We start from the raw sequence: 26,499 nt of genomic DNA, 5'->3' as shown, positions 1-26,499 counted from the left end.
CTCTTCTGAACTTTTATTTTATTTTATATTGAAATATTTATATAATAAGTTGTTTACACATTTTATATAAATTCATTAATATTTGACAAAATCATATAATCTCGCTTTAAACCTGTGTTGAAAGTTTTCACTTTAGGCAAACTTACAACCCTTGTCAAAAAATAACCCACTTTCATACCAAAACACACTTAAACCAACATAAAACTGTGTTTTTTCTGAGTTTTTCTTAGCGGAAGTTGGTTTTTGCTAATAAAAGTGAGTTTTATGTGCGCTAAACTGTGCTTAACTGAGTTTAAAGTTGGTTATTTTAAGAAGATGTGTGTTTAAGCGAGTTTTTTTCAGTAAGAAGTTGGTTTTTTGTGTGTCAAAAGTGAGCCTTTTTATTTATGAGTTGGTTTATGTGTGTTTAAGTGTGTCTTTTTGTTTTATAAGCGAGTCTTTTACAACAGAAGTTGGTCTTTTTTTTAAACAGAAGTGGGTTTAAGCAAGTTTAACTTGGTCTTTTTGTAAATAAGTTGAGAGCTGCAACGAGGCTTAAAGACTCACTTTAACACACTTTTCAACAAGTTGGTCTTTTGTTTATTAATATAACTCCTCAATGAAACAATAATTCTTCAACTGGGTCTTTGTTTGATGTTTATAGCCATAAATAAAACAAGTCAATTGTAAAGGGGCTTTTTTTACAGCTTGTTTGCCATTGTCCCTATTGTACATTTGTGTGCTCCCCATAATTTTTAGGGAATATTGGATGAAAATGGCTCTTTCAGAACATCACAGGTTCACAGATGGACAACAAGTATCACTGACAAAAACTATAACAATGGTCAAGCTTAGTTTTATACATGAAAATGAAAGAGTTTGTGTTTCACTTTGAATTTTTTCTTTATGTTTGTGTTTATTATAAACAATATCTTATGATTGTTTTATGTCTTAATTTTTTATTTTTTTTAAACAATCTCATATGATTGTTTATATTTGTTTAAAACAGTATTTACTTGATAAATCTGCATATTTAAATAATTATGGTATTGGAAACATTATTTTGGAAATAATCTATTTATTTTTGTACATAAGTTATGCAAGATTTTCATATTTGCATATGATACCATCATATCCATTTTCTTAATTTGCAATAAAATAATAAAATGCCAAACATGACCTGTGTTACATAAACTGTCAACAAAATAACAAGACAATAACTAAAACCACCCTTATTTCACACCACTAACAATAAACAGATAACAATCTGTCAGGCATTCCGAGCTAAACAGGGTACTGATTATCTAGGGGTAGATAAGGCTACTGATGGGGTTTGCCTAGAGATAAGGCTGTGTGGAATAAGATATAAGGCTTTTGATTGGCTATTGCACTGAGGAAGTTATCTTTTTGAAAACAACAACTTTTGAAAAACAAGCTGGTGTCAGCAACTGAATATTGAGCTAAATTTAATTCAGCAACATTAATATAAAGAAGTGAAAGACTTATAATGGTAGTGTAAAATGTCTTGAATTCTGTCAGCATGAAGTATTGTGTGATGAAAACAATGTGTTTTTTACTGCAATGTGGAAATCAATAATAAGTTGGTTGGAAAGGAGGTTGAACTGATGTTGTTTTTGGAATACTGAAGAACAGTTTTAACAGGTTTGTATTGTGATTTCTTCACCCCTTTTTTTATTTAGTTTATTGAATTAATTATGATCATTATCATATTTATGTATTGTCACTGGGAAATGTAAATGGATAAGTTATTGTATTGCAATTTAAAGGATAAACAACACATTTTGAAGGAAAAATAGATAAACTTACACATGAAAAAGTGTAAATGTTGTGTACAGTGAATAATTATGGTTGTATTTCATGGTTATTGTCATCTAAAATTTTATTTATATCTATTTCTGGTTATTACTGAACGGATTTCTTTCCCTCTTACTTAATTAGAACTTATATATTTTAATTTTGAAGGTTAAACTCTTGCCACAAGGCAAAATTGACATCGATGGGAAGATCCTTTGGAAAGAATATGCATCATCGCCTGCCTGATGTATGGACTTTTAAACCTGGTTTTTACCCTGCACAAGCTGGCAAACTTGAGGGGAACAAGAGTGGGAAAACCTCGCCCTGTCATTGACCAAGAAAGCTCGATTTGTTGAGAGGTAAACTATACAGGTCACTGCATTTACAATGCCACCAGACCACACAGCCATATGAGACCACGCATCTTGGTACATTTTCAAACTGCATTTTCTACCAAACGCAATTTCTTTTAATAATTGATGAAAAGTGCTAAGTCACATGTGATCACGGGATTAAAATTTCAAAAATAAACAAACAAAAACAACAAGCAAATAACTTAAATTTATTATTATTAAAGCAACAAGATTACCATAACAGCAATATTTCATAGTTAAGTGGAACAAAAACATAACAAATCAACATGTTTGAAGAATGCCTTGCCCTTTTGAAAGTGATATGGTATTAATCCTTTGCAGATCAACTGGCATAAGAGATGCTCAAGAGGAGAAGGACACAAGCAGCATCAATGGTACAACTACATGTCGCTCCAGCGCCCGCTTTCCAGGTCTCTACCAGCTGCTTTCCAGGTCCCTCCACCCGCCAAGATCAGGTCTAGGTCCCTGCACTGGCTGCTTTCCAGGTCCCCTAGCGGTCAAGGTCTCTCCAGTAGCCGCTGTGCAGGTCCACACACCGTATGCCGTCAAGGTCCCTCCATAAGCTGAAATCCAGGTTCCTCATTCCACTGCGGTTCAGGTACCTCCAACAGCTGAGATCCAGGTCTCTGCAGCAGCTGCAGTCTAAATACTCCACCCGAAGTGGTCCATTGCGGTCAAACTTTTGCTTTAAAATCTTCCATAAATGTCTATTATTTTATAATGTATTGTAAAAATAATCTGTTTGTATTAATTGGGTGTACTATTTTTGTCATATAAACATAATTTTCGTACACATTGTGTTTCTTTCCCTTTTAACCACATTGGGCTTATAATGAACTGTTGTTATTGCTTCACAAAAACCATTTTTTCTAGAACATATCAGTCCAAAACTATTTTTTTTCACACTGCAAAATCCCACAAAAGGCTCACAAAAAACCTACTTTCTTAAAAAAACTCACTTAAACACTGTTAAAACCCACAGAAATCAACTTACCCAAACCCACAGATTGCTTTTGTTTTTTTCACAGATAAAATACTGTTAATAACCCAGCAAACATGCCCATATCGGCCCGATATCGGCTAAATGATGGAATATCGGCAGAGATTTGCCGATGTTGGGCCGACATCGGACCGACATTTATGTTAAACAAAAAATATTTTGTTAAGAGATGAGAACTTTTTGCAATTTTCCATTTTAGTGAATCCATCTTGTTTAATAATGTTTAATTAGGTCGCATATTATTCAATTTATATTTATAGGACAATGTCGGCCCGATGTTGGCCCGTTGTTATAAAAAATACTTATAACTCCACAGTTCAAAGTATGATATCGGCCCAACATAGGCCCGATGTCATAATTAACACTCAAGAGAAAAGGTAACTTTGATTATTTTCTTTTTAATTTCTTGTTGCGTTAAATTTAATTGTCTATGTCTCTTTTAAAAACCGTGAAAGATAGGTCGCATATTATACAATTTATATTTATAGGACAATGTCGGCCCGATGTCGGCCCGTTGTTATAAAAATACTTATAACTCAACAGTTCAAAGTATGATATCGGCCCAACATAGGCCCGATATCATAATTAACACTCAAGAGAAAAGGTAACTTTGATTATTTTCTTTTTAATTTCTTGTTATTAAATTTTATTATTATGTCTCTTTTAAAAACCGTGTAAGATACTTGATATAAAATCAATATTATCATGTCCAGGAAGAGTAACCGTTGTTAAAAGGAAATACACAGGTTGCTTCCCTTGGCTCTTGTGCAGTGAATCTGCCCAGGCTTATGGAGTAAACAAAATAAAGTATGTCAACTAAATGTATATCACATAATGTTATAAAATACCTTTCATTTAATAAATATATTTGTCATATTACTTTTTATGTAAATATGCGTTTGAAATATTTGACTTTAAAATATATTCAGTCCTGTATGATCATACAAATAGGCGCGCGACAAAGCTGCATTGACTCAATTTCGAAATTATCAAGGTAGAACTATTCTGTCCTGGACTTTTTTATTTATTTTTGTTCGGAAACAATTTTATTTCTTTATTCACAAGATCAGACCATTTTTAGAGTGCCTTTTTTCTGAAATTGCTATCTGTCATCAAATGTCACATGTTTTCGCGACTGTTCAATGTTTGTTTAATTTCATAAATGAATAGCTAGTCAGCTATAAGTTGTTTCATAAAATTCTTTCTAATAAATTTTGGTGAAACTGAGAACACTCCGTGTATTATATTAGCAATGTCAAAATCAAGGGATAAAACATACTGGCACTCGTACAGACAGGTAAAAAAAATGTTTCACTTAAATCATGTTTACAATGCTGAGGAATCATGTTCCAGTACACCCAATGCAACAGGCCATTTGGCAGCTATTTCTTAGGTAATTACTTATTGTTCTTTTAGTATACAACATAAATTAATGAACTGAGAGCTGTGTACAGATGCTTTGTGTTTCTTTTCAGGTGAGCCATTTGTCTGTATTGGGTGGCCGAAACCGCGCTGATGTGTGCCGGCGCATTCTGAAGCATTGCATGTCAAATGAGGTGGCCAACCAGTACAGCTGGCATGGGAGGAAGAAAAAGGCAGTATTTGGAAAACTTCCATTGGCTGATGCTGTGCAGAGTAAGTTGTCATAGTATGTGTAAAAAGATAAGGTCACAGTTAGAACTAATTCATAGTGCCAGTTACGCGGTCTTGGTAGTTTTCAGACTATACCTAAGGGGTCAATATAAAAAACCGGGTCTGTATACAACCACGCGTTCTAGGCACCTTTAATTACTATGAGGGGGGTCAGGGCTTGCACTAAGCGGCGTACGGCCGTATATTACGCCCGATAATTGTTTCCATACGCCGATAACAAAAACCCATGACGTCCACTATACTTCCTTAAAATTGGTCATACGCCGAAAATAGCAACCAGTAACGTAAGCTGACGATTTAAATAATACTTCAATCAACACTGCTTTCTGCCGACTCAATGTGTTTTGCACACGTCTCGATCAGTCTAAACTTCGCCTCCTTATATTTGATACCGCCCGCAGGTGATTAGCAAGTTTATTGTGTGTTGTTTATCTAACGGTTACACAATTTACCCCCGCGCGGATCGCAAATTGACCGTGACAAACCAGTCGCTTAATATTGGTTGCTTTAACAACACACTCGTGCCTCTTTGCGCGTGTCGCATGTTGTCTAATGATTAGGAGATAATTGCTGGTTTGGGGCAGACGGCACGGTAAAAGAAAGACGGCAAAAATAATTAAAGAAAAACAAAACTGATCAAAATTTAATTAATTACGTAGATTCACTACCGTATAAGTTCCCGCGAGTTTTCTCAGTTTGTTAATCCACCGATAATTACGAGTAATAACCATCTTATATAAACTGGAATCACAATTCATTTTCTATACTAACATGTCATTTTACTAGTCAGAAACATTCAAAAAACACATTTCCTGGATTAGATATAAATTATCCGAGTAGAATTAAATTGCTACGCCATGACCTTCGACATTGCAAATGGCTGACCTATTGTAACATTCAACCCGCGTTCAGTTCAAAGCTGGCGATTCAAATTACAAGTAATGTTATTTCAATAATGGAGAAAACATTAAATGGATTTAACAAACATTTGATAATGTTTGTTAATCCAGATAACAACAAGGAAAGTTTGGGTTATTAAAGTTAAACTGGTAAGACATTTATAAAGTGTACATATTTCGGACATGTATAGTATTCGGATAAACAGTAATAGATATACTAGATGCTCCATCATGACTATTCATTAAGATTGTGTTTTGTTGCAAATGCAGTCATAGGGGTGAGGATAATAAAATGACAATAAATATGTGATGAAAACTTGCAACCGCACATATCTCAAATTACTTAAATGTGTTGAATGACTTAAATGTGTTATGATTATTAATCAATTAATAAATAATTTAAGTAGATTTTAATGAAAATTTATTGTTTTTACAAATGAACATAGTAAAATGATAGAAATAATAAAAGTTTTGAAATTAACATGTTTTGCCGATATTGTTTGCACAAACTTATACAAACTTTAAAGCCTAGGGTAGTTTCCGCCTTGTTGTATGATATATCTAGTTACTTTCACAGATGTACAGTGACCCAAAATGGATGGGAAGAGTTTGTGATCGTTTACGCAGTTGACATTCTGTTAACATCAACATTAAAGTTGTTTGGACTTCCAACATTTTTGAGTTGGACTTCCATAAGTAAAGGGCAGGAAGTCAGGACTTCCAAAATTTATTTCTTAGTGCAAGCCCTGGGGGGTGTAGGGGAGGTAATGCAATCAAATGTCGCAATAAGGTCTTATATCGAAAACCACAATCACGTCTGAAATTGAAATTTCATGTACCTAGCAATTAATGTCGCTATATATTTCCTTGTATGAGACGTAAAATAAATGACGTATTTATATATAATACTATATAAGGTACCCCTATACACCTTAATTCGTGTTAATATCGGGTAAAAAAGGGTATGGAGATACATGTATTTAAAGTGGGAACCCCATGACCTATTTCTTAATCAGAGACCCCGTAACTGGCCATATGTGTGAATATATATAAACATACAGAATTACATCCGGCTGTTTTCCTTTTTCAAAAGTAGTCTTCATATTGTAATTTAAAAAGGGTTAAGAAATAATATTGGTTTATAAACTGCCCAGTATCGTTAATTCTTGCAACACTGTTTGAACATATAATGGATATAGAATAATATGAGCCTACATGTCATTACCATTTTCAGAAGCTGTCATGCGGTCCTTGAAATGCACAGCTGCAGAAGTTGAACATGAGTGCAGGGAATGGTTTAGAACAGCCTCTGACCGTGACGGTGGAAGAAAAAAGAGGACAGCCAAAATAAGTGATGAACCGTCCCAATGAATTTTAACTCGTGTGTGTTTTAACTTTTAATTTAGTCTCCTCCTGCAATTTGTTATGATGTAAAGGTCTCTTTGAACTTGAAATTAATGATTTTACACAACTTTTCTTTTAATATGTATACTGATGGAAGCAGTGTATATTTTTTTTGTTTATTTTTTGCCTTTATTACCTAAATAGCTGTAACTCTGTGTGTTACTTAGGTAAACGTAACTTTTCAATATATTCTTGTTCTAATTGTTTTCATTTGTCATTTTTGAAGAAAACAAGTTTCATGTAGTTTGTATTAATATTGAAGACAATTTTCTTGTAATATTTTTTATTCAAAACTTTCTAGAAATGCCCATAATTTATGTCTAAGTTCAGGGGACATACAAGGTGTTTATTTCTGAAAATACTCAATTATAAAAATCAATTCCCTCAATTCATTTTGAATTTGATAAGTGACAGAACTCAATTATTTTTATTTTCAAGTGATCATTTCCTGGTGAAAACAACAAATAATTTTAATATATGTTAGTTTAAGGTATTTATAACCATATGTAAATAAGTCCCAGTAAACTACTCAATTATATATCATTCAGCAATATATTGCTCTGTCCTACTGCAATGTATTCATTAACAAATACTGGCTGCTTTATACTGCATATCATTATTAGTTCTCTTTGAAGGAATGGTCTGACTTAATGGCTTTTTTTTCAGTATTTTGGGGATGTGATCCCATTCCATGAAATTGGGAAATGTTGTGTCAATATATATATTTACCTGCAGTTCAGAAAAAGTACAACTGATTAACTACAAGTCTTATTCCACATTTCACAGCTAGTATTTACCATTTAAGACTATTCAACAATGAGGAATTGCTTGACTTGATTTAGGGGGAAAAAATGTGTTCTGCCATTGACAACATGGCCCATTACCTTAAAGTGAGACTTCTAGTCACTTGTACATTTACATTTTGTGCCATTACTATGTTGTTGTTTTTTTTGCTGGATAGCAATTTCCTGAATTTACTTGTTACAATTTTTGTGTATCGTATGACTGCTATGTTGTACTTTGCTGACTAGTCTTGTTACTATCTTTGTGTATCATATGACTACATTGTTGTATTTTGCTGACTAGTCTTACTTGTTACTATTTATTGTGTATTGTATGACTACTATGTTGTATTTTGCTGACTAGTCTTATTTGTTACTATGTTTTGTGTATCGTATGACTACTATGTTGTACTTTGCTGACTAGTCTTACTTGTTACTATTTTTTGTGTAAGGTATGACTACTTTGTTGTATTTTGCTGACTAGTCTTATTTGTTCTTATTTTGTGTGTATCTTATGACTACTATGTTGTATTTTGCTAACTAGTCTTAATTGTTACTATTTTATGGGTATCATACGCTATCCATTTTAAAGAAAGGGTTATTTTATTAATTGCCAGGGTATATAGACCAGTTTTGATAATATGGGTGATATGAACCATTTATACATGCATGTTTGGTAATTTTCCATGTATACAATATGCGTGTTGGATACGTTGGTTTTCTTCATAATTCTCTTATTTTATTTTCATTTGCTGAATATTCTATTACCAAAATACAAAACTCAAGTCATTTGGTCATTTAACATTTTGTTTCAATGTGTTACTTTTTCAGTTTCTGTACCTGTAGAATTATAGAGTCTGTTTAAATAATTTCTTTTACATTTGTTGTTAGTCAATGTATATATTAATTAATTTTACCCCATTAGAATAAAAATGTTGGAATTAGTAATAAATCAGTTTAATATTTTCAGTTTCAAGACAGTAGTATAATTAGCAAATACTGTATTCCAGTTTGGTTGAAAAGAATGTAAAAATAAAATGTTGTCTGAAGAAAATGTTCTTTCATTTATTTAAGAAACTGTTTTAGGCCCTTAACACTACCAACAACAATTAAAAACAATTGAGGCTAGACAGGGACTGAGGAATGGTTAAAAGTATGTCGGCACCATAATGGCTCAAGAAGGTATCGCCGATATACATACCAATGTCGGGCCAACATCGAGCCGTGTTGCACTCCCGATCTCGGGCCGATATACATACCAATGTCGGGCCAACATCGAGCCGTGTTGCACTCCCGATCTCGGGCCGATGTAATTACCGATGTCGGGCCGATATACATACCGATGTCGGGCCAACATTGCGCCGTGTTGCACTCCCGTTGTCGGGCCGATGTAATTACCGATGTCGGGCCGATATTGAAATAAAAATCGGGCCGACATCGGGCCGATTTAAAATGTTTGCTGGGAACTGGGTTTAAAGCGAGTTAAAAGCATGTTTTCACTGTGAAAAAAACTAACAAAGGCTTGCTTTCAGCTCACTTTTCGCTCACTTAAAAACCGTGTTTAGCCTGCTTATAGCTCACATAAAAAACACACTTTTTACCCACTTAAAACCAACTCCACAGACAGAAGTTGGTCTAAGCATGTTTAAAAAACCTCAAAAAACCAACTTGTAGAAAATCATACTCACTTTAAACCCACTTAAGATGGTTAAAAAACCCACTATGTTGGTTTAAAGCGAGTTAAACCTAGATTTAACTCAGAAAAAACCAAGTCGGTAAGCTAAAAAACCCAGTCGGTAAGCTAAAAGCCTGTCTGAAAAACCCGCTTTTAGCACAGTGCAAATACCGCAGAGTTAAACACAGATGCCTGAAAAAACTCACTTTAAACCCACTTAAGACAGTTAAAAAACAACTATGTTGGCTTTAAGTGAGTTAAACCAAGATTCAACTCAGATAAAACCAAGTCGGTAAGCAAAAAGTGTGTTTAAAAGACTCGCTTTTAGCTCGGTGCCAATACCGCAGGGTTAAACCCAGTTTAAAACTGGGTTATAACCGGATTTTGCTCACTTTTTTGACAAGGGAAGATAATCTAACACATCCTGTGGCAGCCATATTTTCAACGGACTTGAACTGTATTTGAGCTTCAGCTATTATTGACGAACATTCTGAGTAAGTTTCATAAAGATTGTGCACAAAATGTGACTTCAAGAGATTTGACAAGGTTTCAATTAAGTCATAAAAGTCATAAAATGGAAAATTATCTGTTCATTTGGCGGCCATGTTTTTTAAACAGACTGGACCCATTTTAAACAGTCTGAGAACCAAGATCTAATAAGAACAAATTAACCTTCTAAGAACATTGCATAACGATTAAACTAAAAATAAGACTTCTACCACAGTTTTGCAATGTTTTTAAATGGACTCGAACCATTTTACAACTTTGCTGAGATATCATTAGAACATTAAATGTCTGACCAAGTTTCATGAAGATTTGACATAAAATGTGATTTCTAGAGTGTCAACATGTTTTTTCTTTAATCTGCCTAGTGACCTAGTATTTTTTTATTTGACCTAGTGACCTAGTTTTTAGTCCCATATGACCCAATTTCAAACACGGCCAAGACATCATAAGGAAAAATGTTCTGACAAGGTTTTCGTAAGACATGACAAAGCAGAGTCCAGTACGAAATGTTCCGCCCGGAATTGACCCGGAATCACAAACTAAATTCCAGGCCTAAACATGATTTCCGGGCGTATTTTTCTATTATGTGTTAACAAGGTTTCACTATAGGAGTGTATACAAAAACAATTTAGATCACAAAAGAGAACTTGTCTGACGTTTTTCTATATTAAGCAGGACATTTTTCAGACACTCAGGACATCTATAGATATAAAATTGTTGCAAATATATTAATGCAAATCAAATACAGTCCAACCTGTCAATAAAGACCACTCAAGGGATTTGGTCGTTGTGGTCTTTGTTCACAGGTGGTCTTTATTCGCAGGGTCGATCGAAACTTTGCAAAATATGCTAGTTGTTTTTTAACAGGTACCTTATCTATGTATGTGCTCTATTGTTTAAATGTTTGAATACTTATGCATGTATAATGAAATAAAGGATTGAAACACAGTTTTGTTTTACATTTGTATATTTATTACATGTTGTATTTCTATTCCCTTATGTTTTTATTATTTATTTAATTTATCATATTCTGTATAAATAACATTTGATATACATGTATACGTACATGTACATGTAATTCTACAAAGAACAAAGTACAAAATACACATAACATAGCAAACATTTATACATGAAATACATGAATCACTACTACACAACCAGTAAAGTTGACAGTAATGGACAATAAATGACATCTGATATTTATATACGCGAATTCCGACTCACGCTTAGGGCGTTGACTTTCACAGTTTACGTTCTCCTCGAATTCGTCCATAATCTCATGTTAAATGCTCTGAATTTGAGTTTTTCCTACACAAAGATCACTAGCGACTCGTCTACAACTGTGTCCTTTACCTAACAAACTAATGACCTTAACGCGTTCTTCCAACGTCAAGAACTTACGCTTGGAAGCCATGCTGGTTAACTTGAACTGACAATTTACTTTTCTATAATCTATGAACGTCTTATTACGGAGAAATTTAAGAAGAGAATGACTTTCACAATGTTTGTCTTTAATAGGCATCGCAAATTATATAAAACCGTTAATTTCCTTAATGAGTTCACGAAAGCCCCACATTTGTCTTTGATATTTTCGGCAATTAGTAGATTAATTGCGAGTCACTTAAATACAAAGGCAAATTTTTACACTTTTGACAAACTGTCAAATGCAAAAAAGAAGCAGGCGACTACCAATTAGCAATGCATGTTAAATAAACAAACAACTGCTATCGAGTGCAATAAACTGTCACTTGCCAATATCTCCATAGCGACCGACGAGACCACTGGTAAGATGTGTATCACGTGACTACGCAGCGTCCTGGCGGCCATTTTGTTATTTGAAAGTTGCGAAATCGTTGATTATTATGATTGCAGTGGTCGTTGTAAGCTATCAAAATGGAGAATGTAAAAGGGTGGTCGTTGGTCTTTGTTCACAGGTGGGCTTTATTCGCAGGTTCAATATATAGTGAAATCGTTCGGGAGGAAATCGGTGTGGTCGTTATTGACTGTTGGTCGCTATTAACAGGCGGTCGCTCGGGCAGGTTGGACTGTAAATAGCAAATGGTTTTCCAATAACATTTAACATCATATTAATTTGGAAAACGCCACGTCCCCTGGCAAAGCACATTACTAATGGCCATGTTTAAACAGCTGGTTATAATTTTAGTCCTCTTCACTATTGCTGTATTTTACTTTACTTTTTAGTTATTCCCTTGTGAACAACTAAGGTTAGTACTACGCGTTGCAAGTAGGTCTGCTCTTAACTACGCTAAGAACGATAACCACGGCATCTGAGGCTATTAATAAATGCTGATTAACAAGTATAGTGGGATGCTGTGTTACCTTGTCCATAGTGCATGCTACTAATGCTGTTTCTGGGAAACATTCTTTTGTTCTAAACAGATAGCGGTGATCTTTTGTATTCACGGGTGCTAACAACGCAAAAGTAGAAGGTTAAGTTTGTTAACATTGACAGTTCTCAATTAACAAGCAAATACGTTGAATTGATATCCTCCGCCAGTATGCTTCTGGACACAATAGTGTTATATTTGACACTCAAAAAGGCATTTTTTCAAGATACAAAGGGCCATAACTCCGTTATTAACTGATGCCATTTGGCATGCATCAACCTCTTATCCATATATATACTCATACCAAGTTTCAATGAAATCAGCCAAAGCACTTCCAAGATATGGCTCCGGACACACAAAAAAGCATTTTTTCCAAGATACAAAGGGCCATAACAAGATATGGGTCCGGACACAAAAGTGCCGGACGGATGGACGGAAAGACAGACGGACGGAATGATGGAAAACGCCAAAACAATATCCCTCCGCCTATGGCAGGGGATAATAAAACTTTGGACACATCAGTACACCAATTACTACAGGTATATTATAGACAACAACAAAAATGCTTAATAATCGCCTAAACCGAATATAAATAACGACTAAACATAACAAGAAATATCTATTTAAAAGGTAGTCAGCGTAAATGCTGACTATGAAATAAAGTTTGCAATTTTCGTTTCTAAATAATTAAATTGAAAACAAAAGTTAAACTATTGTATTTGTTAACTTGTTAGTCACATATTCACAGCATGTAATGTGTATCAATTTATCATTGTCAAACCACATATAAGTGTAAGTAGATAACAAGAGATGTATTTGTCAGAAACACAATGCCCCCTATTGTGCTGCTTTGAAACTAAATTTCAATATATCATTTGGCAGGTTTAGAAATTATCTCCCTTTTAAAGCTTGTTACTTCCCTTGGATTGTTTTTTTTTTTACTTTTGACCTTGAAGGTTGACCTTGAGCTTTCTCCACTCAAAATGTGCAGCTGATTTTTTATTTATTTTCATCAATTACTTCTGTATAGTTTGAATTTGTATATGGTGTCAAAAGTTTTGTACAGGGAATTTCCATAATGAAATTATATTCTTAGTAAAATAGGAATTCAATATTCCAACAATATTCATTTAATATGATAGTGATTGCAAATGTCTTTATATTCAGTTTTCAATACCATTTTCATCATACTTACTATGCTTTCTGAATCTCAAAAAAAGGGCCATGTAGTTGTTATTTTGTCTAAGTTATATAAAATAAATAGGATGATAAAAAGTGCACACACATTTTGAAAAATGAGTTGCGTGTTAAATTGTGCAATTATAGCTAACATTACTTCAAAGCCTTCAGCGCTTCGATTGTCTTTTGCAGAGGTGGGAAGTGAAGTGGAAGTTACATGAAGTGGGTGGGGGTAGAGTGTGGGAAGTGAAGTGGAAGTTACATGAAGTGGGTAGGGGTAGAGTGGTCATTGCTAATATTAACAATAAATATTTGAAAAAAGACCCATGGCAAAGATATTAATTGGTTTTTGTTGGTAAAAAACAATTTTACAAAAATTAATTAGACAAGAGATGTGTTTGTCAGAAAGACAATGCCTCCTATTGTGCCGCTTTGATGCCATATATTTGACCTTTGACCTTGAAGGATGACCTTGACCTTTCACCACTCAAAATGTGCAGCTTCATGAGATACACATGCATGCCAAATATCAAGTTGCTATCTTCAATAATGCAAAATTTATTGCAAAACTTTAATCAATGTTAAAGTTTTGGGACACACAAAATGAATGAATGAATGACAGACAGACAGGCCAAAAACAATATGCCCCGATCTTTGGATCTGGGGGCATAATAAAACAGTTATGGCTTATATTGGGGATGATTTTTCTGAACAAATTATAACTACATTATATCTCATTACATTTAAATTAGGAAAAAAGTAGTTTATTATCTTATTGGAGATCTTACTTTATGTTGACACCCAATTAAGACAATCTTTTGTGAAAACAAGCTTGAAGTTGAAGATGTGGTTTGTCTATTTATCAATTGCCTCAACCATCACAGAACTTGAGTGCACTAGATAGTGATTAAAATTTGGTGTATAACATTGGTGGCAGACTGGTACATGGTCTTTATGTACACCTTCTTTCAATTCTTGATTTTAATTTGCAATATATTATTTTCCATTATAAAATTTCTTTGAAGATCTAAATAAACAAGAGATGTGTTTGTCAGAAACACAAAGCCCCTTTATGCGCCGCTTTGAAATGAAATTTCAATTTATCATTTGGCAGGTTAAGAAATTATCTCCCTTTTAAAGCTTATTACTTCCCTTGGATTGTATTTTTTTTACTTTTGACCTTGAAGGATGACCTTGAACTTCCACCACTCAAAATGTGCAGCTCCATGAGATACACATACATGCCAATATCAAGTTGCTATGTTCAATATTGCAAAAGTTATGAAAAAGGTTAAAGTTTTGGTTAAAGTTTTGGGACACACACACACACACACACACACACACACACACACACACACACACAGACACATACAATGACAAACAGGTCAAAAACAATATACCCCCGATCTTTCGATCCGGGGGCATTAAAATTGTGAACTGGCATTAAAACCATCAATGGCAACAATATTGACATTTTATCAATATAACCTAAGTCTTTCAATGTACAAAGCCGATAATAAATCTTCATAAAATAATAGGGATTTCCCAGCAGCGTACACTTTTTACGCTTAACTGCACAACAAAGATAACCAAGCAGTTTTTCATATTAGAATTTCACACTGTATGAAGTTAAGGCATAACGATTTCTATTTTTCTTTGATTAGGTATTTTTAACAAATGCACAATTCCACTTATTCCTTCGCGCCTACTGACGGAAAATTTCTACACAATTTTATTGGCTGCAATAAGGGTCAATTAAGGTAAAAACCTGGGTTAGACAGCTACGCCAAAAATGTAAAGTGTTTCACTGGATTTCAGTAGATTTTATAAAGGAATCAAATCACACCTAGTCTGAAACTTTGAGAAGTCAAACTAAATATTGCAGGGGTGATCTTTAAGCGCATCTTAATAATTAATTTAATAAAAGTAGAAGTAACACATTGTTTAAAAAGTTTTATTGCTTAATTCAAAAATAATTATTTAACAAACATTTTCCAAACATTGATGCACAATCATGACAAATAGTCCAAATTTAATATGTATAAACCATAAGAACTAGAGAAGCAATGGTACCTTAAAGGGTATCAGTGATCAAGATTAATTATAAACAGCAATTAACGAGTAACATATTTTTGCAATAAACTTAACAAGGGACCACTATGTGAAGTTTCATGCTAACTTTCAAAATGTTGGGCCTTATGGTTTGAGAGCATAATTTTTAGTGTTTGAATGTTTACATATATAGAAAACAATAAATAAACAATAAAGACCGTGCACAATTCAGTGCAGAAAACAAAATAATACATTGCCACATCTTACTTAATTAACCAAACATTCAACAAAGTTAAATTATAATGATTACAACAAATGTGATTGTGAGGTAATGCAAATAACAACAATTACTTTTTTAGACTAAACTTGTTTTTTAATTTGACAAGCAGTTCATGTGAATCTGTTAAGTCAAAGAGAAATACAACAAGAGCTGTCTCCATAGGATGACATATGCCCCCGAAAAACGCTTTGATAGAAGTTATGAGCATTTTTTGAAACCTAAACGCAGATTTCGAAACCTAAACGTGGACCCTTAGTTCAAGGTCAAGGTCAAAGGGGTCAAAATTTGTGTGCATATGGAAAAGCCTTGTCCATATACATATGCATACCAAATATGAAGGTTACATCTGAAGCGACAAAGAAGGTATGAGCATTTTTTAACAAGATGTGTTTGTGAAACACAATGTCCCCCTATATGATGTTTGACCTTGTAGGATGACCTTGACCTTGACCCTTCACCACTCAAAATGTGCAGCTCCATGAGATACACATGCATTTCAAATATAAAATTGCTAGCTTCAATATTGCAGAAGTGTCATTACATGAGCAATTTTGACCCATATATTTGACCTTGAAGGATGACCTTGACCTTTCACCACTAAAAATGTGCAGCTCCATGAGATACACATGCATGCCAAATATCAAGTTGCTATCTTCAATATTGCAAAAGTATTCATAAAATTAGCGATTTGGGCCACATATATTTGACCTCTGACCTTGAAGGATGACCTTGACCTTGACCTTTCACCACTCAAAATGTGCAGCTCCATGAGATACACATGCATGCCAAATATCAAGTTGCTATCTTCAATATTGCAAAAGTACTCATAAAATGAGCGATTTTGGCCACATATATTTGACATCTGACCTTGAAGGATGACCTTGACCTTTCACCACTCAAAATGTGCAGCTCCATGAGATACACATGCATGCCAAATATCAAGTTGCTATCTTGAATATTGAAATACTGCAAAAGTGTACATTAAATGAGCGATTTTGACCCATATATTTGACCTTTGACCTTAAAGAATGACCTTGACCTTGACCTTTCACCACTCAAAATGTGCAGCTTCATGAGCTACATATGCATGCCAAATATCATGTTGCTATCTTCAATATTGCAAAAGTTATTGCAAATGTTAAAGTTGGTGCAAACCAACCAACAGACCAACAGACCAACAGACAGGGCAAAAACAATATGTCCCCCACTACTGTAGTGGGGGACATAAAAACCTAAACGCAGATTTCAAAACTTAAACGCAGACCCTAAGTTCAAGGTCAAGGTCAAAGGGGTCAAAATTTGTAAGCGTATGGAAAGGCCTTGTCCATATACACATGCTTACCAAATATGAAGGTTACATCTGTAGTGACATATAAGCAGGGATCATATTTTTGTCGTTTTTTTCGGTCCTAGACTGATTGAGGTCATGAAAGACCGATTGAAAATCACAAACAGTCTGTCTGATTCTGTTTGCTTAACTTCCCATGTCATGAAATCGATTACACAGTGCACACCCTTATTTCATTCTTATCTCGATTAGGTGTGATAAACCATTCGCTGCAGTCTCTAAACCGCTCAGGACCAGATTATTGCACGTCAGCCGACTAGTATCAGAGTATGGCCCCAAGCAGCGAAGATTCGCGAGGCTGTGTATTAGTCACGCGTGAATAACCCCGTGTCAATATCAATCGATAATTTTTACTGGCTTATAGCACAATCGGTCCGTAAGGCGTACTCGTCCAGGGTAAAATCGTTGACAGTTACTTCGGAGATACAACCCTCGATGTTATCCTCGTGGAAAGTGTGCATTTCATGCATGATACAGGACACTGTTGTATAAACAAAGAAGAAAAACGGATATTCTGCAATAATTGTGGGCGGACCTTTTCACTGAAAGCACGCGCTGTAATTAAACAAAATATGCAGATACATTTTCCACCAGCGTAATAATTCGGCAATAAATTAATAAAAGTTGTGGATCTGATCGACAGAAAAGCCAAACGTTATTTTTATGGGCGGAACTTTACATTAAAAAGTACACAAGAAAAATAATATACATTGTATAAATCTTCAGTAAAAATCGTGTTAGAATCGAATAATTTGTGTTCTTTATTGTTTGTTGTTGAATAACCCACGACCGAAAGTTTAGATGCGTGGTTTCAAATCATTTAATCCCTACGCATCTTAACTATCGGCCGTGGGTTATTCGACTACAAACTATAATGTACATGAATTATTTCTTAACTATTTGGTTTTGTTATTGTCAGTAACAAACCTACGCACAGATATTTGTTTGGTTCAATGCATGTTTGTAAGCTATTATCGAGTTGACAACGATTTAAATCATCTGTATAGATTTACACAGACTAATAATATTGACAACGATGAAAAACAGTCAGATAAAACAGCACGCGAAACAACCAATGTCAATGAAATAGCAAATGAATAAACAAAATGAGAAAACTCGTATGTTCCGTTTAAAAATAATTCCCAAGGGAATTTAACTTGTACATTTATTATACCATCTTCATGAATAGCAAAATCAATGGTTTTTATTTTAACTTATTTGTCATGATTTCGGATATAAATTTTCGGAAACTTTTTCCCCATTTAAATCCGGACCGATTGATGTTGCGGGAAAATATGATCCCTGCATATAAGTTATGAGCATTTTTCTAAACCTAATCGCAAAGTGTGACAAACAGACAGACACACAGACAGACGGACAGACAGACGGACAGACAGACAGTACGATCACTATATGCCCTCCTTCGAGGGCATAAAAAACAATTGCTATCGATGTAACAATATAATAACCTATATGCAGTTTTTCATGTTCACAGAAACTCTTAACATTCTTTGAATTAATAACATTATTTGTTTACAAAATAAATGCATCTGCAAAGAAACCAACATTGGTTAAGTATCATACCACAATGTAACTCTATTGCACTTTGAACACAAGGATGCTATTGTTCTCATCAAGTCCCACAATGATTGAGGCAGTGTGTCTGTTGTAGCAGACTGACTGTGGTTCCACCACTCCATCCGCCTGTGTAGCAAGAGTTGTAAGCTTCTTTCTGCCCTCACCGTCCACTTGTAGGATAGCTTCCGACTGGCCTCCACAGACCAGCACCTGGCCTGCAGGTGTCACGTGTACACCACGTGGGGCTTGTAGTGCTGGGTCAGTGAAGGTTGCTAGGACTGACCCATCCCTGGCCAGGGTGAGGAGCTTATGCTGGGAGTTGTTAGTGATGTACAACTTGTCTCCTGTGGGACTCACAGCACACTTCCATACTGCAAAACAGAGTAACATGAGATATTGAATTATATGTGTAGTAGGTAATAACAAATCTCATTGAAACTGTATTAATAATCTGTTGATAAAAACCAGATAAACAAATCACCAAGATTTGTATCAAATCCTATACAAATAAATATGTATGTGTGGCAGGAAATTCTGTTCCAGTGATGTGTGTTCTCTCAATGTTTGACAGGTTTATGTTGGATGATTTTAAGTCCTCCACAACAACATAGAAGGAAATCACTACATGCAACAATAAGACATTAACAACACATAAACATATGATTATAATGTTATCGACACATAATGATATTGAAATATTTTACATGACAATCATACAATCAAACAAAATAATGACTATAGATATTTTTTGTTACTAAAATTTAAATAGTGTATCTAGATTTTCCTTCAGTTACAAAAGTCAATTGATGAGTTATAAATTCAAATTAAAAATATACCCCAAACTAAAAAGTTCCAGGTTACAAACAGTTATAAAAAAGTATGCAGTGTCTTATCTGAAACCAATATAATTCATTGGAGATTAATTTCCAACAAATTTTGTGTTGTTGGTTCAATGACGAAATCAAATGTTCACCTAAGTTTAAAGTCTAATATCCAAAGTCTAATATCAGACATTCTTTTAAAAAACGCACACTTTTAAGATCCAACAAAAATGCCAAACTTTACTAATCCACACATTTAATATAAATTAAATTAAATGAATTCACAAACTTTTAGACATGACATAGACATGGAATGTCGAAATGAACTAAACATTAAATTGTATTCATAACTGCCGCTGAAATAATGAACTGGTGGTTCATTATAAATCTATTTATTGAACATATTCCTAATGATATCAAGATTAATTAAGTTTGATTCTTACCTGTATAAGGGTGTGCTTTATCCTCATATATCTTGCTTACAAGTTTCCCATTCAGTGTGTACTTATACAGTGCAGTATTAGCAGTAATGTACAGGTCTCCCTGGTGAAAGGCAATACCAATACATTCATGTGGTAACTGAAGCTTCTTTCCTGTCACCATCAGACTGTTGTTGACTGTGAGAAACTGGACCTCATGTGTGTTTGTAAGAGTATCACTCACAGTCACAGCCACCTCACTGGCAGTGATCAGACACAAGTCCCATTGCCAGGCACTCACACCACAGTGACTCACAACCTGGTAACGCTGGTCAAGAAGCTTGATTTTCTTATTAATGTGGTCTGCAACCAGGACATGTCCATCATGGAGAACTAAGATGGCTATGATATTGCTTTCAAATGAATCACTTGATATTTTCACATTTTTTACAGACTTCCCCTGCAAGGTGAATACCTTGTTTGGATCCTCTTCGACCATGTCAGATCCCTTCTCCATAATGGATTGTGAAAAGGTTGCCATTTTAGTGAGAGTTTTACAAAATTCACAGCTTAAGATCTCTTAAAATCTCTTTGATTTTCATTCAATATTTTGGTATGTCTTAATATTGGTAGGCTAAATTAAAGAGTTGATAAAATCACACCAATCTAGCAATTGTCGGACATCAGTTCACAAGTAACACCTTACACTGCCACCATCCAACACAAATACAACTCCAGTTTGTTTGAAAGCTATACTTCAGTAAACAAGGTAACTATGTTATCTGTCACGAGAGTTTACGGTTGGCTTATTTGAGCGTACAACAGGAAATATTTTAACTCAAGGTTGTGTTCAATCAATAAAGCAACGAGAATAGTCGGTTTAAGTGAACTTGATACCATGGGTATAATCAAAGAGTATTTTTAACTGCAGATGACTGGAATGCAAAGTAAGACTCAAAACTAGTTTTAATGAATGTACTGTTTAATAATAAATAATGCATTAACAGACTAATGTATCAAATACATGAGAAATTAACAATTAATACAATTGTCTTTGTCATTCCTGAAATACTTTACCTTGAGATGCTTTGTCTGAGGAAATTGCTAGTTTGATAAATATTCATTATGTATAATAGAAACCACTTATAGTCTTCAAAATTTGCACGCTACAATTTTTAAAAAACAACAACAAAAGACTAACAATCGGGTCAAAGGCCATGGGTACCTCACCTGAGACTCAAAGCTGAGTGTAGCCATGATACCATATGAACAAATGATCTGAGTAAGTGTTTGCAATGTTTCATTACAGCCATGTAATTCAATCCCTGTTCCCTGAACCATGGGATTTTGGTTGGTAGCCACCATAATGCGCAGGTGGGGTTTCCTTGGATACTCTCGCTTTCTCCCACAACAAAAGACCACACCAAAATTGAATGAAAATATTTCAGAAACAAGTAGAAATAGATGACAATTGCAGCTATAATTCAAAATTCGTCCCTTTTTTTAGTCTAATTATAAATTTGAAATACACACAATAATATGCAGAGATACACGGCTGTTAATCACGGGCCCCACCTCTTTTTTGAGATTCATTAATAAATGAGCCAATGTAACTTCCGAGGTGGTGCTCAGGCTTTGAAATTTCATGGATAATTTTACAGGGTGATAAGGTTTTCAATGTTTTTTCAGCATATATCGCATTATTTTAAAAAGACAATGTAGTGCGATTCAGCGAAGATTAATTAATTAAAAAATGTACAGAAACATAAAATTCACAACCCAATTAAAAACGTGAGAAACTTTGTAAGTTATGGCATGGTGGAGTTAAAACAAGCAAATTCGTTGAATTGATATCCCCCGCCAATATGCTTTTGGACACAAAAGTGTTATATTTGACTCAAAAAAGCATTTTTTCAAGATACAAAGGACCGTAACTCCGTTATAAACAGATGGTGTAACTCCGTTATTAACAGATGGTGTACAATGCCATTTGGCATGCATCATCCTATTATCCATATATATACTCATACCAAGTTTCAATGAAATTGGCCAAAGCACTTTCAAGATATGGCTCCGGACACACACAAAAAAAGAATTTTTTAAAGATACAAAGGGTCATAACTTTGTTATTAACAGATGGTATACAATGCCATTTGGCGTGCATCATCCTCTTATCCATATATATACTCATACCAAGTTTCAATGAAATCCGCAAAAGCACTTCCAAGTTTCAATGAAATTAGCCAAAGCACTTCCAAGGTATTGCTCCAGACGGACGGAAAGACGGACGGACAGAAGGACGGGAAGACCGACGGACGGAGAGCCTGCTCATATCTGAGTATCATGATCTTTTTAAACAAATAAGTATTTTTTCAGTAAAATGAAGCCACGCGTTTGTAATATGAAGTGCACGTACTGATCCGACATTTTTCTAACCGTTCAAACACGCCGTTGCACTTTATTGAAAAGAATCTTATTTGTTTAAAAAGATCATGATACCTCTAGAAAACTCCCATTAAAAATGATTAAATATTTAACAAGAGCTGTAACCAAAGGATGACATATGCCCCCTATAAATGCTTTGATAGAAGTTATAGCATTTTTCGAAACCGAAACGCAGATTTCGAAACCTGAACACAGACCCTAAGTTTAAGGTCAAGGTCACAGGGGTCAAAATTTGTGTGCGTATGGCAAGGCCTTGTCCATATAAACATGCATACCAAATATGAAGGTTAGATTTAAAGGGACATTTAAGTTATGAGCATTTTTCAAAACCTCAACGCAAAATGTGGCAGAAAGACGGACAGACGGACAGACAGACAGACGGACAGTCCGATCACTATATGCCCCCTTTTCTTCGAAAGGGGGCATAACAAGAGATCCTTAAAAAATGTTAACTGGGTCGCGCTTTATTCTCCCAACACAGATCTGAAAAAGTCACGTGGTATAGGCACCATGAATATACTCAAGAGGAATATGTAAATAGACTCGTTATTATGCTTTTTCCATTAAACCTTCATTTCAGAGACATCAATGAAATTGAGATAATATTAACAACGTCCCTGTGGGTAATAAATGTTATTCAGACCCTGGCATGTAATAAGTTCAACGAGTCCATATAAAATCAATAAATTGTTATCAATAACATACAGCTCCAATGTCAAATAACGCTGCTGCAGGTGGCAAACACATGCTGCTTTCCCAATTTAAATGCCTTCTTAGTGTTATTAGGTAATGCTCGAAGGTACAATAAACCCTTTTTACAGCTGGATATTCCAATGTAGGTTAAACTCCACCAGCGACAAGATATATTTTTTAATTTATCGTTGTGCATTGAACCATAAATTATTTTATTGTATTTATTGTTCATTATTTTCTTTTTTAGATTTTACATAATTATTCACTAAATCCATAAATTATTCAACTACAAGCCATACAAATCAAAAGGTTAAGTCATCCATTCAAGTTCTACATGTAAAATGCATGATTAGTTTTGTACAATCTAAGCACTACCTGTCAACACTCATCAGCCGTACCCATTTAACACTGGCATTATATTTTTTGGCCCAGACATTACACACCTGTCTCAATTAACCCATTTATGCCTAGCATCTAGAAACAAGAGATTGCCAAGCAATATTGTCCCCTACCGGTGAAACTCCACCATTGTTAGTAATTTTTATATTTTTTTTTATATGTTGCCATAGCAACCAGAATTCTTGACGTATGAACAAAATGAAGTGACGTGCATAATCTCCATATTGCCATCTATCCATAATTCAAGTTGCATGAATCGCAGGATCCAGAAAAGTGTGACGGACTGACATACAAACAGACTGACAGACTGACAGACAGAGGGAGCGCAAACCATAAGTCTCCTCCAGTTTCACCGATAGGGAAAAAAAGGCCTTGGCAAACAGCGTAGACCCAGATGAGACGCCACATGATACGGCGTCTCATCAGGGTCTGGGCTGTTTGCATAAATGAATTTCTGTAAGAAGTATTCTAAATATAGAAATAAATATACTAGACATCCATAATTTTGGAAATAAATTGATCCAATTTAGAAGGATGGGAGAGTCCACTCCGCTTAAATGGGTTAATGTGACACAATATACACCACCTAAGATTTCAGCCAATTGACTTAATGTATTTCTTTGTATGTCACTGTCTATGGCACGCCTGAACCACAAAAAAGAGAAAAACTAAGTTTAAGTAACTTAAACTTAGTTTTTCACTACTTAAACTCAATTTAAGTAACTTAATTCGAATTAACGCTACTAAATGCATTAAGTAGTTAAGAAGAGTTATTTTCTATTTATGTGAGAAAAATGAATTAAGCAGAGAAAAACTTAGTTTAACTCGTTAAGTGCGCCCGAACAACAAAAATTGATTTTTATTACCGTTAAGTTACTTAAATTGCATTTAACGCTGCTTAAAATTAATTTAAGTGCTTTCGCATCGTTAATTGTATTTAATTATTACTTAAGTAATAAAATTTTTACTTAAGTTGAATTATTAATTATCGTTAAGTCAAAACTCGCGTCCGAAAATAAGCATATGAAACAAGCGTTTTGATTGGTTGTCAGGTTTGTTAATAAATTCATGCCCGAGGTCGGAAGAAAAAGATTGCCATGTGGTACGAGCAAAAAATACAGATATTATAAATTTGGATTAGAATCTTAAGTCAGCTAAAATTTGTTTTAGTCTGGAATAACATTCAAAACACCCTTTCATCATCAAATTTTGCTGACAGTCAGTAACTATGCAATAAACATCAAAAACGATCCGCCCGTCTATATATTTCCGGGTCATATCGCATTTACCTGTAGTAATAACTTGTCTTGTATACGAGTAGTCATACCAGCTTGTATGTAGAAACTGGGACTATATTATATGTCCCAGGTAGAAATTAAAGATTATATCGTGTCACCGAATCCAACTTAATTATATTCTATACATGTAAATTTTGGCTTTGATTTTAGTATTTAAATGGAAAAAAAACAGTCTCCAGTATCTCAGTATTGGCAGTGAACTTATAAGTAAACAATCCCAAAAAGTACACATATCAGAAATTACCCAGGTGATATTTTAAGTCTGAGTGCACTATTGTCTTTTAAAATAATTTTTCTGTTTGCCTCTCTGTACATCTCTGAGTGTTATTGAAACTCTTTCAAGAACACTGTCAGCTGTAGGTAAATGCGTGCGTTGTAACCGATCCATTGCAAAATTGTAAATGGCGGTAGAAGAAAATCCTTTCCTGTTTACGTTTGTTACGACGTTTCTGATTGGCTTAGGTCTTCCGGATCATTAACTGACCAATCAAAACAATTCGACTTTACAACTTAAGTAAAATTCCTTACTAAAGTTGAATTCGTGTAACTAAAAACATATTTTAAGTAGAAAAACCTATTTTAACGCAACTTAATTGAAAATAGTACAATTGATAGAGAAAATCCTTGTTAAGTTGAATTAATTCAACTTAAGTAAGAAAATTACCATTAAGCACCGTTAATGCATTTTCGGTGTTTTAATTAGCGTTAACGCCGCGGGAACCACAAAAACTACTTAAATTCATTTTAAGCAGCGTTAATTCGAATTAAGTAACTTAAATTGAATTTAAGTAGAGAAAAACCTAGTTTAAGTAACTTAAACTTAGTTTTTCTCATTTTTGTGGTTCAGGCGTGCCATAACTGTCTATAATTATATAGATAACGTATGAGTAGATGTGTTGCATAAGTATTTATACATGTATCTGTTTTCCAGTCATGTAATCAAATGTATTGGAAACAAGAAATATGTTTGTCAGAAACACAATGCCCTTTCTTTTTAAATCAGAGTTTATTTACAGGTCCTACCGGCCTCTTCACGAGGTCTTTGAGGTCCGACCTGAACACAATGCCCTCTATTGCGCCGCTTTGAAATAAAATTTGAATATATCATTTGTCAGGTTTAGAAATTATCTCCCTTTTAAAGCTTATTACTTCCCTTGAATTGTATTTTTTTACTTTTGACCTTGAAGGATGACCTTGAACTTGACTTTTCACCACTCAAAATGTGCAGCTCCATGAGATACACATGCATGCCAAGTATCAAGTTGCTATCTTCAATATTGCAAAAGTTATGGCCGATGTTAAAATTTTCGGACAGACAGACAGACTGACGGACGGACAGTTCAACTGCTATATGCCACCCTACCGGGGGCATAAAAAAAGATTTCAGCCGCACCAGCATGAGAAATCTTTTTATAGCATGTTGTCCTTTTTATTTATGGCAAGACATGAATCCCCACACACTGATGCACAGATAGATGTAACACACTAACATTAATTTTTCTGATCATGCGCTTTACAATGTTTACATTGATAATAAGAAATCAATTCACA

At 34.5% G+C, this 26,499-nt stretch overlaps 2 protein-coding genes and 1 long non-coding RNA gene across 9 annotated transcripts in view; 1 reads left to right on the top strand and 2 right to left on the bottom strand.

Moving 5' to 3' along the window:
* The window catches only part of LOC127880968 (uncharacterized), a 29,982-nt gene extending 5,641 nt beyond the window's left edge, over window positions 1-24,341 (bottom strand). The window contains exons 1-2 of one of the 2 annotated variants that reach the window (XR_008049832.1): window positions 20,138-24,341; window positions 16,536-19,244 (exon numbers count right to left, since the gene is read on the bottom strand). Coding sequence is in view for 1 of the 2 variants with exons in the window: in XM_052428487.1 (XP_052284447.1) it covers window positions 18,892-19,244; window positions 20,138-20,654 (870 nt within the window). In the remaining variant the exon portion in view is untranslated. Of the gene's footprint in view, window positions 1-14,419; window positions 19,245-20,137 lie in introns of those variants that run through there. The other variant, XM_052428487.1, reaches the window with a different exon arrangement.
* Window positions 1-26,499, bottom strand: part of LOC127880966 (multidrug resistance-associated protein 1-like) — a 121,132-nt gene that overhangs the window by 48,323 nt on the left and 46,310 nt on the right. The window lies entirely within an intron of this gene.
* LOC127880969 (uncharacterized) lies at window positions 4,078-9,066 on the top strand. The gene is made up of 3 exons (XR_008049833.1): window positions 4,078-4,162; window positions 4,644-4,803; window positions 6,955-9,066. It is a non-coding gene; the product is annotated as an uncharacterized LOC127880969 (long non-coding RNA).

Source organism: Dreissena polymorpha, chromosome 5, assembly GCF_020536995.1.
Source record: "Dreissena polymorpha isolate Duluth1 chromosome 5, UMN_Dpol_1.0, whole genome shotgun sequence".
Classification (NCBI taxonomy): Eukaryota; Metazoa; Mollusca; class Bivalvia; order Myida; family Dreissenidae; genus Dreissena; species Dreissena polymorpha.
This window is presented reverse-complemented; position numbering and strand designations above follow the sequence as displayed.